Source organism: Diadema antillarum, unplaced genomic scaffold (assembly GCF_040938485.1).
Source record: "Diadema antillarum isolate AM-2024a unplaced genomic scaffold, OU_Dant_1.0 seq00001104_RagTag, whole genome shotgun sequence".
NCBI classification, from domain to species: domain Eukaryota; kingdom Metazoa; phylum Echinodermata; class Echinoidea; order Diadematoida; family Diadematidae; genus Diadema; species Diadema antillarum.
Window position 1 is genome coordinate 358759 of NW_027271920.1, and position 19489 is coordinate 378247.

The 19489-nt window shown below is 38.1% G+C and overlaps 1 protein-coding gene across 1 annotated transcript in view; it reads right to left on the minus strand.

The window, feature by feature from the left end:
* The window catches only part of LOC139743729 (uncharacterized), a 37747-nt gene extending 20452 nt beyond the window's left edge, over window positions 1–17295 (minus strand). The window contains exons 1-4 of the mRNA XM_071654180.1: window positions 17287–17295; window positions 15426–15506; window positions 14296–14355; window positions 11043–11111 (exon numbers count right to left, since the gene is read on the minus strand). Coding sequence (XP_071510281.1) covers window positions 11043–11111; window positions 14296–14355; window positions 15426–15506; window positions 17287–17295 — 219 coding nt within the window. The remainder of the gene's footprint in view (window positions 1–11042; window positions 11112–14295; window positions 14356–15425; window positions 15507–17286) is intronic.
* Window positions 17296–19489: the final 2194 nt, after the last annotated feature.

The window sequence follows — 19489 nt, forward strand, 5'->3', positions numbered from 1 at the left end:
GCCCTATAGTGTAGCAGAAGAGGAAGACAGCAATGTTGCACTTGTCCTGACCTGTAAAGGAATTAAGAAGGAGATGATGATTGTACTTGACAAGGGGAGGGATCTGCAGACATTGCAGGCACCTATGGGAGACAGACACCTTTGGGAGAGTCTCCTCAACAGAGCTGGAGAGGGGAGCCGAAGGGAGACAACGTGGGCACTGAAAGGCCTTGAACCCTGGACTCACAACGCCTCTTGATCATCCCCATCCATTTCCTTTCTCTCAACAAGCAGCCTTTCCTTCCTCGCGGTGCTCTGATAGGGAAAGATGGGATAATATGGAGTCCATTCCTCTGGCAAATGATCTTGGCAGAGAGTGAAATGCTACTCAAAACTTCCTTTGCAACATGCAGGCTTCTGGTATCCCTGTTACAAGAAAATGCAATGTTCACGCAAAGATCGGACATTTTCTTTGAAGTACGGTACTAGTACAGCACTACAAATGTTAAGTTCTATTGTATGATCTTAAAATGTGGATAATTCACTATCCTTCTAAAAGCACAACTATTTGATTTTAACTTTCATTGGGGATAAACAGAGATGCCAACTTCTTTACATAAAAAACAGAAAGAATATCCTTTAAAAAATCATATTTTTGAGAGGAAAACCAGATTTTCATGAAATCTTGACACCATCACTAGCCTGATGGCCCTGGGTTGGTAAAATGTACAAAAAAAAGAAAATTTCTCCCTCACGAAAACAAGCAAATACACAAATGTTGCTACTAGAGAACCATTGATGAAAAATTTGTAAAGCATCCACATATTTCCCACCCATTTAGACTCCTCATTTAACGTTTGTTTGTTTGTTTGTTCATTTCCATCTGAGAAGATGGCTGGATGGCCCATATTCAGCTACATGTACGTTAAGCTGGTCTTCCATGGGGTCCTATTGGATGTGAGGTGGGACCACTTCACCGGGTTAAACACCCTACTCTTTGCAATGAATGAATGAAGCGAGATCTTTTACGTGCATGAATTCTTACTCTCTCATACACAGGACCTCCATTTTATGTCCTATCCGAGGGACAGAGTGTTTTGCCTCTTGCTAGAGGGGACGGTATGCTTACACACAATATTGCTCAGTCCAGACTCGGGTTCGAACCCGGGCCCTTACGATCGTGAGGCAGACACGCTACCGACTGAGCCAACTCACTGCCTATTTGTAAGGGTTGCAGGAATTTAGTAGTACAGCTTTCTATGTGATGAAGCAGTTTTCTGCAGCAGTGTATTTGGCTTCATTTTTTTTTCTTTTTTTATTCCAAAGATGAAAGGACGAAAAGATCAAGAGGTGATGTCGTACATATTTCACTGTGTTTATCGTACTAAATGTTACAAAATCCTATTGGTTGGCATCTCTGGACATACAATTGTAGCAATAAAACAAAATGTCAGAGGATTCAGGGAGATAGATGAATGGAAAGACAGATTGATAGATAGATAGATAGATAAAAAGATAGAAAGATAGAGAGATAGATGGAAAGAATGTAGATATATGTCTACACACACACAGATAAACACATAGAGAAATAAATAAGTAAAAAGATATAGAATTAGAAACATAGATATATGAGACAGATATTTAAAAAAAAAATATATATATATATATATATATATGGATAGAAGAGGGCTGGAAAGAGAGAGAGAGAGAGTGAGCATGAGAAAAATGAAATGACTAGAAAGAGTGAATTAATATATTTGACGAGTTGTTCCAGAACAGCCCGATAGCAAGACACTTGCAGACAGCCAGCTGGAGCATGCTTGGAAACAAACTGAGGAAACTGCTGGAAAATTGTGTTCGAAATACGGTAAGACGGCTACGCTACCCCCTTGCAATACTCTCCGTCAAATTGTATTTGGCACCCTTCCATGAGTCACAGGCACCAGTTGCCCATATTTCTGCCAACTGCAACTACCACTTGCCCAAGACAACTGATACCTTTTCCTCTCTAAACTGGGTGAGGAAATGGGCCTCTCAAAATCTCCCTGCGAGGTCATGATATTTCGCCGAGACTCACTTGTCAAAATATCAACACGGATATCAGAAATGGGGATCTATACGGTCTATGTAATGCCAAGGGGGTGGGGCACTTGCCGTGCATGAAATAATGGCCTGTGCTAGATAGAATTCTTTACTCTATGTCTGAATTACATAATATGGGGATATACATGGATATACTTTCCCTTGGGAAAAACGAAACAAAACAAATTAATAGTGTGCCATATTATGAATAATGCTGCTTTTTTAGTATGGAATTCAATATCAGTTACACATGATTCGAATCCTAGTTCATAGTCAAATATTGAGGATTTAGATTAAAGGCTGAACGGGCTGAAACTTGTAATTATATGGGTTGGTACAGTTTTAGAGTACTTTCTGGCAAGTAAATAGTGAAAAGAAGACATTTCCGTTGCTCATCTAGGCTTACAAGGACAAGGGTTGAACTGGAGCTTTAAAATATGCTTGGAGACAGCTTCATTTCTGATTAACCTAGTAATAACTAGTGTGGGAAAAATTGCTATGCATCAAAATTCAGCAAAATTTGTTTCATATGAGGAAATATCAAAGCAGATTCAGGATAATCATGCGGTCTAATGATATGCAAGGGGCACCCCTCCCCCATATTCATATCCTTGTGCACTGGGGGAGGAATCAATCCTGATTATTATCATGATTATCACAAGAGAATGAAGTTCACAGTTAATTATACACTCACATTTATTTCAGTGTATTTCATTGTGATATAAACTTTAAGACACAAAACAGAAATCATTTTAAAGTTCCTATATGAAGGGAATAAATGTTCGTAAAATTCGTTTGTAGATAAAATATATGTTGGTAATTGACCAATTATGCAAAAAGTTTGGCTCAAATCCCCGCAAGCATCTAGATATCCGCTATTTGCAAGTCCCAAACATCCCCCTCCCTCCCCCTCGAAAACCAGCCACAGTACGGGACTCCAAAAGTTGTGACGTCACGCCAGGGTAGTTAGAGCCACGGGCCCCGGATGCTCTGTAGAAAAGCATTTGGCATCGGGAAAGAATTTCTGTCAATTTTTTTTCAAAGTCTGAAATCTCTGCTATTTATACTTTTGACACCAACTCTTTACTGTTTGTCTACACTTAATAGTATTATCATGAACTGCTTCTTCTCAAACAATTATTTTGTATTACTATGATCTGCAACAAGCCCAAATTTCACACAATTATCACAATTTTCTCCTCATAGTTTTGGTGCGAAAGTAGATCCGGTCGGCCGTCGGTCGGTATGACGTATCACCTCGCAGCTCGTATCGTATGCATTGTACGTACGTACGTGCGGTTCACATTTGTATCATCGTAACTTTTTCATAGCGGTTCGTTTCGAAATTTCGCGTCGATCAATTTTGAGCTTTCACTCCTTCCGAAAATGGCCGAGAACAGTGAGTTAGATCAGAGTGATCTTTTTATGGACTTTGAGGAGTACGTTAGTGAAGAGGAATGAAGCGACAAAAGCAGAGAAGGGGACGAGAATACAGACGAGGACGATGGAAGTTGGGAAGATGTAAGCTGGGGAGAGGACGATGGAGAAGTGGGAGAGCAAGGTGCTGTCGACGTCAATCCAGCCGGGGAAGCAGCGGCAGGGCCACGGGTGCCGCAACCCTATTGTCATGAGCCGCTGCCTTTCGATGGAGATGGAATGGCAAACGACGGGGATGCTCCTCGTCTCGATTTTAGACATATTCATTAAGACATATTTCAAATTTCATGGCGAAATGATGTTTCTATCTTGAGAAATTTAACTTTGAAATCACAGCAATATCACCCCATTTTTTTACGAGCACGCATGAAAATGTGACCCAAATCATGTTTGCAAACAACGCCGAAAACTGCATTCGCGTGTGGATCTCCAGCGATCAGATAATGAGCGTACAGCGGTTAGAAAATACGCGTAACAAGCGCAGAAGCCACTCCCCCTATGTGTTGTCATACCCTGTGTGCGCTGCGTGCGTACGTACGTGCTCGGTATTCAGTTTACATTCGATTCACATGTACCGTATTGAGCGCCCTACAACACGTACGAACCCCGCGTATGTATGCAGGCGCAGCTAGCTAGCAGCAGCTAGGCAGCCCCGCCGGTAAAATTCGGGGAGCCGAGCGGACGAGAGAGCATCGCGATTGCAAGCCAGGGCAGCCGGCATGGCGAGCATGGTTACGTTCGCACTTTGGCTAAGCGGACATGATTGTATTCACAACCGACTTCTCGGCTTTATAGTGCCAGTGACTCGAGCATCGCGAGTGCACTTTCGAAATATAAATGCCATATAAATGAACAACGATAAGATCATAACCAATCCACAAGTAAACTAATAATAGTAGACAGAAATTTAGTCTGGTTGTTTTGCAAGACGTACGTGATTTGTGAGCGTGACTGTATCCGATATGTACAGTACAGGGTGCGTGCTATAATGTGTGATGCGTGTTGTAGGAGCTATCGCAAGCGACACCAGCCCAGTTTCCTGCCTCGATATGCACATCATACACAACACATACACACACACACGTAGTGACACACACACACAGAGGTAGCTCTTTGCTGGCAGCATCTGGCGTCCGCACCGTACCGCGCGCTGGCACGTACAGAGTCGCATCACTCGCGGATTAATCTTTTACGCGGGACGTTATTTTTCCAACCAAAATAAAACTAAAAAAGTCCTCTCAAAATTCTAAATTTTCTGAATATTATGTGATGTATCAAAAAATCGTTCACTAGAACATTTTTTTCTAATAATTCTTAAACAAATTAGAACATAAAATCCATCATAAGAGAGCGATATGACGCAATTTTAAAGCTTTGACAGCACTGCATTTGCGTGGACATAAGAGGGAATACCCTTACGTGACATCATAATCTAGGGGTCTTGACTCAACGGGGAATAAGGCTTCGATATTTTGACGAAATTTGAACGCATATTCCTCAAAAACCAACCTTTTTAGGGGTTTGAAAGATGTGAGATAGGAAAGTATGGTTAATAAGCCTTTCAAAAACACAAACAGTCCAGTTTTGGCGATCGGCTTCTTATGTGAACTTTAAGGTGTAGTGAGAGACTGGTTAGCCTATTTCTATATAATCTCTTGATATAGGTCTAATGATGGACAGGCTTTCCTTCCTTCTCTTATTAAGAAGAAGAAGAAAAAAACCTTCACAAAACCAATATCACTGTGTTATATCTCACAGTAATAATACATAACACCTTTAAATAGAACAGACCATGATTACTTCCAGCTTTAGCCTTTCAATTTTCTATCCTGTTACAGTGCTCTTGGTTAACTTGTTTGTTTTAACAACTGATTCTTAATTGAAACTACATGGAAAAGAGGAAATGTTTGGTTTGGAACTAATTTCCATTGTCCATGGGCATTTGGCTCCAGTCTTTGTTTACGACTTTGAGAGATAAGTGACGCACTCGCACTCTGCACTTCTCTACTCCCGATCACTTCCTGGCGAGTGGAACTTGTGGTTCCTACATATATACCACCACCGTACGTGAACATGTGCGTCAAGTTTCCAGAATGCCCATACACTTCCTTCCAACTTCTAATCTATAGCAATAAAAGTGTATGCAATAGTCACCTGCCCCCAAATCTAGGAGAAAGCGGGGGTGGGGGCTTGCCCTAAATGTTGACAAATAAGAATGACAATGGACTATCATACACTGACTTGGTGAAAATTGAGCAAAACTGTTTCACACAGTTGATTGAGATGCCTCTGATCTTTAAACATTCACTTCATCTGACGTGAAATGTAGTCCTTCAGTTACATTTTGATAAAACTTATTGATCTTGATCACTAACAAAGGATTGACCTTTAATCTTCTCTTCATAAAAAGAAATATCTTCAAATTAATTTCTACAAATCACAGAATTGTAATTTATTCATGAAATGCAAACATCCTAACTGTAAAATTCACAAGTTTCTGTAGGGAAAATCATCTTAGGCAAATTTTGTGAGTTTTGTAGGAGTTTTAATTGTATTAGAAATCACTTTTTTCAGGCCTTCACTGCTTGGAGGTATTCAAATAGAAAAGATTGTATAAGAGAGGGCTGGATGATATGGGTCAGACCGTATTACCACTGAAATTCCTAGAGGAAGATACAGTCCAAATGCCATTTTCAGCTGAAGTCCACTGACCTTTGACCTTAAGGACATTTGCCCAAATCTAATCAGCACACATCCACATCATGTACAACAATGTAGCCTATCTGGGCCTTGTAGTATCACGGAAGTGCCTGGAGAGACATATTGGAGGCCTCCTCATGTCGACTACCGAACTGACACCCTCAACACTTAGCACAAGCATTAACAAAGAAATCCACTCCAAAATTTGTTCAATTGCATAAGAGAAAGAAAAAAAATTCCCTGCAGGACTGATCAAAATAAGTTTAGAAATAAGGAAGTTATGACATTCTGTAATTTCACAATTTTTCAGAAAACACAATTTCTTGACCAGTTGTTATGAATATTCAAATCAACAAATTGATGTCATGCTCTCACAACTTCTTATTCACTTCAGATACAGAAATGATGATAATTTCATATTTCAGCTGTATAAATATAAAATTTGCCTAAAAAAACACCCAAAACAAAAAAGAATGAATGTAACTTCTGATATATCTTGGTATAGGAATATGCTATTACCGGTATGAGCTAAAAATAACAATTTTCTGAATTTTATATGTAACATAGGACTGTAAATGAAAAATTGTGAGGGCATGACATCAACTCGCTCATTTGAATTCATAAGGACTGTTCAAGAATTGTGTTTTTTTTTTCTGTAACTTTTTTAATTGTCATAGTTCTTATTTCTTATCTGATTTTTGCCATTTTTAAAATGTTGTGCGGGGACTTTTTAATTTTTTTTAAAAAGTTTATCTATACTGGCGGTGGTTTTCATCTTTAATGTTAACCAGTGGGTCCTAATTCCCCAACTCATATTCAACATTATCTGGGCAACCATACAGTTCTGTATAGATTGAAACTATTTGAACTTTCAAATATTCATATTGGGCCAATTTCAGTTTGCTGATTGCTTGTAATGATTTTGAGCATGACAGTATGTATCATGTTAAATATAATTTTAGAACATGGTGTAAAGGCAGCTTAATGGCATCATATCAAAGAGAGTATCTCATGGAGTATCTCATCACAGATACAACAGCATACAAATTGTAGGAATATATTCTACAGGGCAATTTCATGGTGGTAGCTGCATGAAGCACTACAAGAGCATCACCAGTTATGCATCATTTTTGTATTGTCCAAAACAGATCTATATGATCAAAACATCTCAACGCCACAGTGGTGAAAGAATACTTTAACCACAACAATGTTGTCCCCTACACAATTTTAACGAGGCCTTCATTTGCGTCATGTACAATGTATGCACTTTGCAATCACCAAGAATATATACAGCACAGAATCATCAATAAATATTTTGCAATTCTGAACAGTCAACCAAACGCAAAATCTATCCAGAAAATGGAACGTAGTCTCAATAGTTTCCAGTCGGCAAACTAATTTGTCCCATTAGAGATGAAATGCTTGATCAAGGATATCCTTCAACAGCTTATCTCTTTTAATTCTACAGGTCCAATGGCAAGCTGGTTTTAGCTCAAAATTTGGATGTGTCCATAATACCCACTTAGAGAAGTTGCATTTCAGCCTGATTTTATTCCTCTCACAAAGTTCAATCACAGAAGCATTACCAAACAAACCAACAGGGCATCCATTTTGTATTTGATATCAAAATTACAAGAAATAAAGATCTTAAAAACCAGGTATCATTTTTAACAACTAAATACCTTGACAGCACAAACATATAGAATACACTTGTATAATGTGTCATTCTTTTCATAAGGGGACATCAATAACGGGGGTGGGAGATTTCCTGAGAACACTGCTTGTGACATTTACAAAACGATGCATTTTATCTAACTAATCACAGGGACATTGCACATCAGGTAAATAGATAAAGTGGGCAGGAACTATGGACTCTGTAGGACGGTCCTTCTAAACCAAGACTTAAGGACAACATTTGCAAATAGAGTATCATAGATGAACGTACGTGGGATACAAATGAAAAATGTATTGCTACAGATGACAAACAATACAATTCAAGGCCAATTAAAAGAGAAACAAAGCAAGGACAGCATGATATCCTTAATAATGAGCCCAAGTTGCTCTTAATGTGGGCAGCAATCTTGGCCAACACTGATTTACCTGAAAATAAAGTGGTGACTTTTACTAACATTAATTTGATCGGTGTTTCTTTGCCTGGGAACAAAAATGACCACTATTGTCAGAGAATTTGGTACTGGTACATGTAAACTATTACCTTGATATTTACTTTTAAAGTGAAATAAATGAGAAATTTAATAATTTAGACCCCATTCTGAAAGTAAAATATATGTGTGCAACAACGCACTTTTACAGAAAGGCAGGAAAATGTATGCATTTGTAATGAAATCTACTTGATTTTCTAGAATATTACTTTCACCGGAAAAGGGTCACAGCCAGTAGCAGCCTTAATATCACTGAATTTTGGTGCCGGGACATCATGGCCATTGTCCTCAGCGTAATTCGAGAGCTGTGATACCAGTAAAAACTAAAGCTTCCTTGCAGAAGTAAAGAGGAGAGTACTTTCATATCAGATGTAGATCTAACTTTCTTCAGAGTTTCTTCTTGATGGCATCACAGCTCCACTTTCACGAGGCCACTCCTGTCTCAAACAAATGTCTGATCACGAGTGGAAACTCCACTTACATTTGTGGTAAATACATTCAATCAGTCTGAATACCCCTGAGATAGCCCACACTGGAAGATCATTCCTCAAAGCTTTACAAAAAGATGTTTGTATCTTTTGCATGGAGCCAGTGCTATAAAGTTTTGATTACATTTTTGCTTGCAATGATTCCAAAAGAAGTCATGCGATCATCATATTTTTTTTTCCCTTTTGCCTGTCTGGAATGATACAGAAACAAGTAAATGAAAGTAAAACAAAATTGAAAGAGAAACAGTGATAATCTTTAATCCTCTGTCTTCTTTAGAATTTACCATTACGCACTACTGCTACTACTTGGGGGTGGGGGTGGGGGTGCAAAACTATTATTTGCAATATCTAATGTTGCATAAATCATACAAAGGCAGTACATTTGATTACCAAGGAAGCAGGAGACCGCCAGCATGAGCACGGCTTGACTGGACTTGCGACCTCATGGGAGAATTATGTACTTACACGTGCCTCTCACAAAAAGGTAGGTTTTTGGACGTGTACGGTAGTGGGAGAAAGATGTGGTAGCATAGGACTTCTCTTCACTCGTGGCTTCCCCTGAGAAGCCCACTGGGCGACTGTATCAAGGTTTGTCACGTCTGTAGTGTGACGCCAGCACTTGGTCCCCCTTGTGCTTTATGTAGTCAACAAAGACCTTTGCCATGGACTGACGTTCTCAGATAATAAGGTGACCTTGTAAGAAGCCATTGCTCTTCGAATGGTACATGGTTTCCACCTTTCTCATTCTCCTTTTTCCTTTTTTTTTATACTTATAATTTGTTTTATGAAGGACAGAAAACGGGAACTTGTTTTTTGAGGATCTTTGTGAAAAAATGAGAAAGAGAACAAAAAGGAACCACAGCATTCAGTACTACATGTTGCTGTCGTCAATAAGGCAACACACTATTCAGACGCAAATACAAAAAAGCAGAGTACACACATATTAAAGGGACTGTACAGTACTGGTTGAGGCGAGAATTCAGCTTGTAACGTTTTGCGAGATATTCAGAAACCACTCTATGAATTGTTAAAGAGCATACAATTCTAAGGGGAATTAAAAGTTTATGTGATGAAAATCGGCTTTGAAATGACTGAGATATCTAAAAACAAGGTAAAACAAAGAGATCCTAATAACAGTCGTGGCCTGTCAATTTTATTAGGATCGCTTTTTTGGATATCTTAGCCATTTCAAGGCCAATTTTCATCAAATAAACTTTGAATCTTTCTTGAATTACACGCTCTTTCATATTTTGCAAGAGGTTTCTCATTATCTAATTAAAAAAATGTTATGAACCTGATCCTCACCTCAACCAGTACTGCACAGTCCCTTTAACGAGTACGTTATCAGGTGGCTTCAGAGCTTTAGCTATTCTCACATTTCCCCACACGCATGAATAACAGGAATGGACAGACAACCTGAAGCTCTTGCACTTTAACACACAACTTCTCTCCCTCTCTTGCTGGCACCAGTGACACCAGAAAATAATTTCATACCTTATTCAGGGATGCCAGGTTAGAATAAAAGAGAGGGACACAAATACATCTACACAGAGCTATTGCACTTTGTACATGAAAGGGTCTTAGTTTTGATACTACCAGGGCCTGACTCTGGGCTTTTGCCAGAAGATTCACCTCTCTGCTAATTAAAGATGTGTGTACCGACAGAAATGGACTTCATGGAGAGTATACTCACTTCATGTGTACCAAGTACTTGCACTCATGATGATTGAGAGATGAGTGAAGGGGAGAGGATGAGTACACGAATAGTGACAGTGTCATCACTGAATTAGTCAAGTGAATAGCACCACAAATTTTAGATCACATACTTCTCCTCCTTTGTATTTCTTGCATAGAGTCTGAAAGTGACATCAGGAATATGGCAACTCTACACATCATATTTCAAATAATAGTTATGCAGTCAGAGCCGTGCTACATAAAAAGATGCACTCAAACATAAATCAGAATATCAAACATATGTCACGAATTAGCCAATCAGTGCTGAGTATTTAGAGGCTTCTGTTTGATTTTTTGACATATGTGACATGTCTGATCTCAATTTTTTTATGCACACGGCCCAGAACAGGTTTGAGGTCGGGCATCTCTAATTGGTGCGATCAGCTGGCTGTCAATCTGTGTCTGGCGCATGGCACAACCTTGGGGATAGAAGAGAGTCTATGTACATCGTATCACTCACCATGCTAAAGCTCTGCACACTGAGAGTGTCGAGATCTACAGTAGATTCCCGTCGACGACGAAAGGAAGACTGGAAAAAGGATGAAAACGATAAAGACAACTATTAGAGAAAGAAAAAAACACATGAACAAACACATGGCTGACCAAAGCGTATGAAAGCTGACCAAAACAAATGAAACCAAGTTAGTAAAAAGTAGAGCTTAAAATACATGATGTAAAGTAAATTATTTATGCCACATGAGTCTTTTGAGGTTGAATTACAGATTCTATTGCTTTTGGTTAGCTGAACCCTCCGAAAACTAGGGGAACTCAATGTCAATGATAAAAGATTTAACATTTGACAGCGGGTTGTTTTCCTCTGTTCTCTATTTCTCCTATCCACAGGTTCAATGTCATTCCATTTGAGCAAAATTTTTATGAAACATGCAAAACATGTATAAGGTTGGATATGCTGCAACTGCGCCGTGTTGTTTCTACCTGTACATGTTATCTGCACGTGGTATAATGTACATAACATTTCATGCACTGGATCAGATCCAGTGCATGATCGATCATGTTATCCTCACTGGAAGCCAAAGTAGGACTATAAGAAGCTGTGTGAAGCAAAATACAGCACCAGTGCAGTGATGCTGTCGGTAGACATTTCTGTAAACATGGCTTTCTAATAAAATTTTTTTCAGTGCATCCATATCACAGTAAGCAACCTTCAAGATTCATGCCGATACCATGCACATATTTGGTTAAACAACATAGTGAATCACATAAGTGAAGCTGTGGTAGTTGTGCAGGGGACGGCTCCTTACTGCTCTGTCTACAATATGGGTGCATTCGAGCGCTCTAAAGCGAACCAAAGCGAACTGAACCAATGCGTACCGTACCGAACTGTGCCAGTTTTGGAGCGTTCGAGCGCTCTGTCGAAAAAGCGTACCTCACGAGTTATTTTTAGAAAAGGTCACACATTTTTGTGGCAAGAATGTCATTCACGTGCGCTTGAACTACTTACACTTGTCTCGAACAAAGAGAATGAAATTTTTGCATTGTGACATAATGCGCATGATATGCGCATTCTTTACAGCGAACTTTCGGTACGCTTTTGGAGCACATCAGGAAGTGATCCACTTTTGACTCGGTACAGTACGGTATGGTACACTTTAGGAGCGTTTGAGCGCTCCTCTGGCGTGGGTACGGTACGGTACAGTTCGCTTTAGGAGAGTGCTCGAACACACCTTATGTTTGCGGTGACCACAGCAGCCCTGTTTGCCTGCAATGTTGTCCATGGTGGGTGGGTGGGACTACATTCTCCTTTTTTTAAATTCTACCTCTGTACTCTAGTCTTGTTCATACTGGGCCCCGTGTCATAAAAGATGCTATGATGGCAACTCTTGCTGGTATGGCAACTTCCAACAGCAACAGCCAATCAGGAAGCTGGACTCTTGTCATTACCATGACAATTGCAATTCCAGCAAGAGTTGTCATCGTATAAACCTTTCATGAAATGGGCCCCGAGTCCTTGATCTAATGAACATGCTGCTATCAGATGCTGTTTTCACAGTGTCTGTTCAGGCTAGACCAAAGAGAATAGAAGCTACGCTAAGAGGGTATACTCTCGCGATTTCGCGTAGTACGCTCATGGGCGAAAAACTGACGCCATTAGCTGACAGACCAATAGAGGGCATTTTTTACGTGATCATAACCCTGATTTTATAGTAGTGATGTTTGTCTGCCATTCATTTTCCCCCTTTTTAGGAGGCATACAGGGGAAAAGATGTAATTAGGACTTCGTTTTGTCATACACAAGTATCATTCCTGTCTAGCCATGAAATGCAATTGAAGAAATGTCATTCATTTTCCAATATGCAGTCCCACAAAGTTTGAGCTAAAGTAGCCCGAGAGAGAAAGAGATAGACGGCATTTGTCAGCTCAAATGCAATCTTTGAAGGACTACAGATTGAAAAGTAAAGAAATTTCTTCAAATTTTTTTTAACGTATCGACAGAAAATATACTTCTGCTGATATTTTGAGGCCTGAAACACAATTCTACCACTGTGTTTCTCCTTAAAATGAAGAAAATGAAAGGAAGGTAGGGTTTTCTCCATAGGCTCACGTGTTAAGAAGCTCGCGCTATTATTACTAAAATGGCTGCCGTTGGGCTCCATTGGGGCTCCATGGCACGCGCCGGCGTACTACACCAGTTTGCGTGCGAAATCGCGAGAGTATACCCTCTTTAGCGTAGCTTCTATACTCTTTGGGCTAGACTACACATATTTCCTGATGTCCAACTACAGACCTTTGTTGTGTTCATCCCACTTTACTACAGCCAACAAGGTTTCTCATCAGCACCATGACTGCCGTGGCATTTTTTTTTTTTTTGGACAGTTTACAGATCTGATATTGCATCCACAGCAATCTCGTTATTGTCACATTTGCCCATCCCGTCCCCCTGCACTGTCTCAATCATGTTCATCCCATTTTCTAAATGGTGGCCTGAAACAAGACTGCCGTGGCAATCAGGATCATGATGCAAATGTAGCACAAACTTGTACAAATTTAAAGGGATCGTATCGTTTTGGTTGAGATCTAATTTCAGATTTTTTATTTTTTGGTGAGATAATGAGAAACCTCTAATGAAATATGAAAGAGCATGTAATTCTATGAGGAATTCAATGTTTATTTGATGAAAATTGGTTTTGAAATGGCTGAGATATCCAAAAAAGAGTGATTCTAATAAAGTGTGGGACCCACACTTTATTACGATTGCTTTGTTTTACTTTGTTTTTGGATGTTTCAGTCATTCCAAACCCGATTTTCATCAAATAAACTTTGAATTCCTCTTAAAATGGTATGCTCTGTACTATATCATAAGTGCTTTCTTGGTATCTTGCAAAAAAGTTAAAATCCCAATTCTCATCTCCACCAATACTGTACCATGCCTTTAAGCTTTATTCTGACACTAGGGCTTTTCCAACATACAGTGATGCAGCAAAATAGACCGTTTCTGTAATGTACAAACCATGGATGTTTATTTTCATACAGCCTAGTAATGATGCAAATAATTCATCTGCTCCCTGCAATCAAGTTCCAAAGGCAGGAATTAACATTACTGTTGCTAGGTACGGCAAACCTCTAGCAAACTTTGTGGTTGTCAAGGGCAACTTTTGTAACACAAAGCAAGGATAGACTTTTAGAATTCATTATCAAAATGATCTCTACAGAAAGAGAGAAAGTCTTCTTTCCCTTTCAGAGGAAATATTTACCCGCAGACTGAAGCTCTTGATGCTTATGTTATCACCGTCTTCCTCTGTGTTTCTTCGTTTCTGGAACAAGAAATGAAACAACATGTGAACTTTTGTTAAGACAGTAACTGTCACACTGACACAATGATTGCTGATATCTAATTTCCATTTTCTACACATCAAACTTATGTAGCAGGTGAGGAGAGATGGGCAGATGAAGTCAAATTCTACACCAGAGAAAACAAGCCACTATAAAACAATTGTACATACAGGGCTTGGGCACTAACACCTTTCTCTGGTGGCCCCTTTGGGCCACTAAAATCTATAAATTTAACATTTTGGTGTCCCCCTCCCCCCCCCCCCCCCCCAACAAAAATGTAATGGCCAATAATAAAAGGAAATAAAAATCTTAATTTTGAATTTTACCTGCCTGATCAGGCTTCCACAAAAAGATTCAACAACCTTGGCAATTTGGTGGCCCGACATCAATTTTTGGTGGCCCTTGGCCACCGAGCCACAGCAGATGCCGAGCTCTGACATATATGTAACACTCATTGTGGTTGAGATTTTATTTCTGGTAATTGATTCAAATTGACGGCATGCATAACATACATTTGTGTCATAGGTACTGGGAACAGAAACTGCAACTTGCCACAGCAAGAGAAGACATCTAGGTGCAGTTCTGGTCTTTAGAGTGTTGAAAATGTAGCTTCTCATCACACTTTTAAATCAGTTCTGTTTGCAGCTGACCTGATAGATCACTGATGAAGACCAAAACTTAAAAACACTGATCTTTCATGTCTGTACATGACATACCACCAATGAGAAATTTGGTGCTACATGTTTGAACAGACATACTTTTCTATTTTTTATTATTCCATCCCTTTACTTTAATCAAAATTTGTCTTCATCGTGTTTTAAACTTATTAGTTTTAAAGATGCAAAGATTTTTTTTATAAATTGTATTAATCAGAATTTCCTGATCTACCACTTAAACTATCATTTTTTAGTATGACAACAGATCGATGCACAGACGTGACTTGTGAACTTTACAACACAATTACAGTCGAATAGTGTACAGTATCAAAAGGGGCAAAAACTGGTCTACAAATCAATGTATTATGACTGAACTGCTATAATGACTCACATACCCTTTTTCTGAGTGTGTCGAAAAAGGAAATCTCATTTTCCTCGTCCATGGAGAGCCTGTGCTTTCGCTTCTTCCGCTTCTTCTATCAAACAAAAAGACAAAACGAGCGAAGAAATGATGAAAAATACAACTTCATTGGTAATTGTATGGTCAACATGGCAGACTGTGTCTGCAATAACACATTTAATACTAAGAACCTTTCTACTATATCCCTTTTACTAAGTTCAGGCTGAAGATACTGATATAAATGTCAAAGTCAAATGATCAAAATTATCTTTCATGATAGCTTGATCATTGCTTTCAACTTCTTGATGTGGGTAAAGGGATAGTACAGTATTGGTGGAGATGAAAATTGGGCTTTTAAATTTTTGTGAGATACCAAGAAAACACTAGTACAGAGTATACCATTTTAAGAGGAATTCAAAATTTATTTGATGAAAATCGAGTTGGGAATGACTGAAACATCCAAAAACAAAGTAAAACAAAGCAATTGTAATAAAGTGTGGGTCCCACACTATATTAGAATTGCTCTTTTTTTGATATCTCAGCCATTTCAAAACCAATTTTCATCAAATAAACATTGAATTCCTCATAGAATTACATGCTCTTTCATATTTCATAAGAGGTTTCTCATTATCTCACCCCAAAATGTAAGAAACCTGAAATTAGGTCTCAACCAAAGCTATATGATCCCTTTAAAGTGCTCTACAAAATATACAATATTATGTATCACAATATATGGAATTTAAAATGCTTTTGTGAAAATCTCAAGGGACTCTTTGAGTGAAGGTACATTGTACATATGGAACATACCAGGTACTTGAGTTGAATACAAAAAATATTTTTAAAAAAAAGAAAGAAACATGTCTGTCTTATTCTAAGACTATCTGAGTATTTCAAGGGGTTTCAGTTTCTTTACTTGCAAAGCAGATACATCTTTAAAAATCTGCTTAACTACTTTATACATATATAACTAATTTATCCCCCCCCCCAAAAAAAAAAAAAAAAACCAAAAAAAAAAAAAACCAAAAAAAAAAAACCAAAAAAAAAAAACTTTTTTTTAAACACAAAACTCATCAAGAGGAAATGCATCAGAGAGGGAAATAACATGGCTGAATTTTCCATAAAACTGTGCCATTGCTTGCCTGGAGTCAAAGATTACTTCTCTCAGCTGTATCCCCACATCCTGTGTTGCTGATTCAGGAAACAGTAGGTCTAATTTTGGGCAAGACTAGCTAGATTAACCAAAGCTGCTCTATAGATGGCGCTATATAAATCTGATTGCTGTGGATGACTTGTATTTATCTGCTTTTTCTCAGAATCTTTACGCAATAAAAAAGGAACTCCCCATAATCAAAGTGATGTTATTCTGTAACAAAGAGGTTTTCAGCAAAATTGTTTCGAGGGGATGTTTCTACACATATTGACTAGCTTCTGTATGAAAATGAGAATGATCTGCCAGGTCATGCATACGTGAGCACCTATCAAACTGTCAAGGACTAGCTGATTTTGCTATTTCTCATTTCTCACACATTTCCAACAGACAACTGACTGGGTATACTCCTGGACTAGTCACCAATGGGTCAAATGCAAATGGTCACTATGCAAAAGTCACAGGAGTCTTTTTTATTTGGGGGGGGGGGGGGGGGGAGACAGGGTCAAGCACAGAATTTTACAGTAAGGGCCTAGATTATCATCCAAAACTGGTAAAGATTATATTCTATAATGAAAGAAAACATTACCCATTTCTTGTTTGTTTCTTTTCCTCTTCAACATAAACTTTTTCGAGAGTGAATGCACTTTTTTCAAGAAACATGAGGGTTGAAATCTCTCCTCGTCAGGATAATTTTCACAGAAATTACCTGATCCATGGTACCAGGCTCAGGCTTCACCACTGAAGTGACACTGCTGACATTACATCATACAGATCGAGTTGATGATGAAGGCCCAGAAGGATGCAAAGTAGCCGAGTTTGGGTGAGAAAGAGAAGAAGAAGAGAGAGAGAGAAAAAAAAGAAGAATAAGTTAACTGATGCAAATTTATACACAATGTACAGTAAGTTGGGTTTTGTTTGTTTGTACTGTTTGTTTGTTTTGTTTTTGTTTTGTTTTTGTGGGGGTTTTTTGTCGCACATAAACGATACTACTGATATTTTGAAGACTTCATATTTAGATTTTATTACTGCCCTAACTCAATATGAAAGAAACCAGACAACCCTGGTTTATTGATGAAGCCTCTAATGGATTAAAGTCTCTTCTTTAAGATCCTGAGCAGCATATGTAAGGGTACTCCACCTCTTTAAAAGTTGTGAGTCCCACTTGCACTTCCAGTTCATGAATCAATATAAATGACTAAAAAAAGGAAAAAAATATATAAAATAAATAAATAAATAAAATAAAATAAAAACTTGGCTATCTAAACGAAAGTACAGTGTACATTGTAAGCCAGATTGTATTTCAATTCCTTCTTATTCCATTCTGAATACAACAAAATCAATTATCTTTTCAGTGATGACGTAAATGTACACTGCCATTATATGTCACATATTTGTGAATAGATGATTAGAACAAAATTAGTGCATTACATGTGCATATAGTCACGATAAACATTGATATTAGGCTTGAATGATTACTATTTGTCAAAGGTATTACAAAATATTGCACTGTGTATGTTATTCTAAAACGGAAACTTTCAATTAATGAATTTGATAATGACCTCATATAATATTGTAAATATACATTTGTTACTCTGATACACGTCAGACGGTTATATTCTACAAGAAATACCATTAAGGAAAATCATTGAAGGTAAGATTATATGGCAAGGTGTATTGTATATTAATTTGCATGAAAAGTACATTCATGATCAAGATGAAAATTCAATGTTAAACAACTACCGAGTCACCCTCACTTCATTTTCAAGAGCTTACATTGTACTTGGGTCCACATTTGTGCTACCATGTCTACAGTGTATCTCATCTACAACCAAGGTACAATTACAACTGATGAGAATGGTAATACCAGGTACTGTGGTGTTCCACAACTGGACATTTTCAGCATGTTTGTTCAAAACAAATATCTTTATATTGTGCATTTATGCATAAATGTACATGTGTGCAAATCTTACATCATGAGTGGGAGGTCATACATTTGTACATGTATGCGGTTTGTGTTCTATGTATTTTGGTGCTATCACCCTACAGTGTACTTGTAGGTTTTTTTTTAAACATTTGACCATGGCAAGCAAGCTGAAAATCGGTTACAAGTCTGAAGCCAAGAGTTTGTAAATTATCACTCAATATCAGGCACAATTGTATACTGGCCTGACCCATCGCAATGTAAAATGTATACAATTGGGCTATTGCGCAATGCTTATTCATGTCTGCTGAACCCCTCATGGACCATTCTTATACTGGATGGTTAAAGCTATCCAGGTCAGTGTTTCATGTCAAATATTTACTTTGCTTGTGCTGGGTTGATGACAACTTTGTGTTCAGGATGGACTCTTCTGTTGTGCATGGGTTTTGTAAAACCCTGTGAGTTGGTGCTTTACAAGTGTACAATATGTCATGAAAAAAGGGTAGGGTAAGCGCTGACATGTACATGACCGTATCATTGGCATTACCTCGTATGCTTTCATGGATTTCTTTTATAAAGCATTGGTTAATTAGAGTGATTGGTTGATTAATTTAGTAGATAAATAAAATCAATGCTGTTGTATACTTCAACAGCAAAAAAAAAAAGAAAAGAAAAAAAGAATCATTTACAATGCATAATTATTATAATCATACAAAACTTAAATTAGGTGTACATGTACATGTACATGTACATGTACATTGAACAAATGTTTTCTTTATCACTTGAGATATGTCGCAAGGTGTTCTTATTTTGCTATGATTATGCCATAATTAATGAGTAAGCCCATCAGATATTGTTATCTTGCTTGATATGGTAATGATTTTTGAATGGGTTATTTATTTCAACTTCAGAGAAAATTTTCGAACATTTACATTGTACAATGCCTACATCTTCCCCTCAAAGTTCTTTATTTTTTAGATCCTTATGT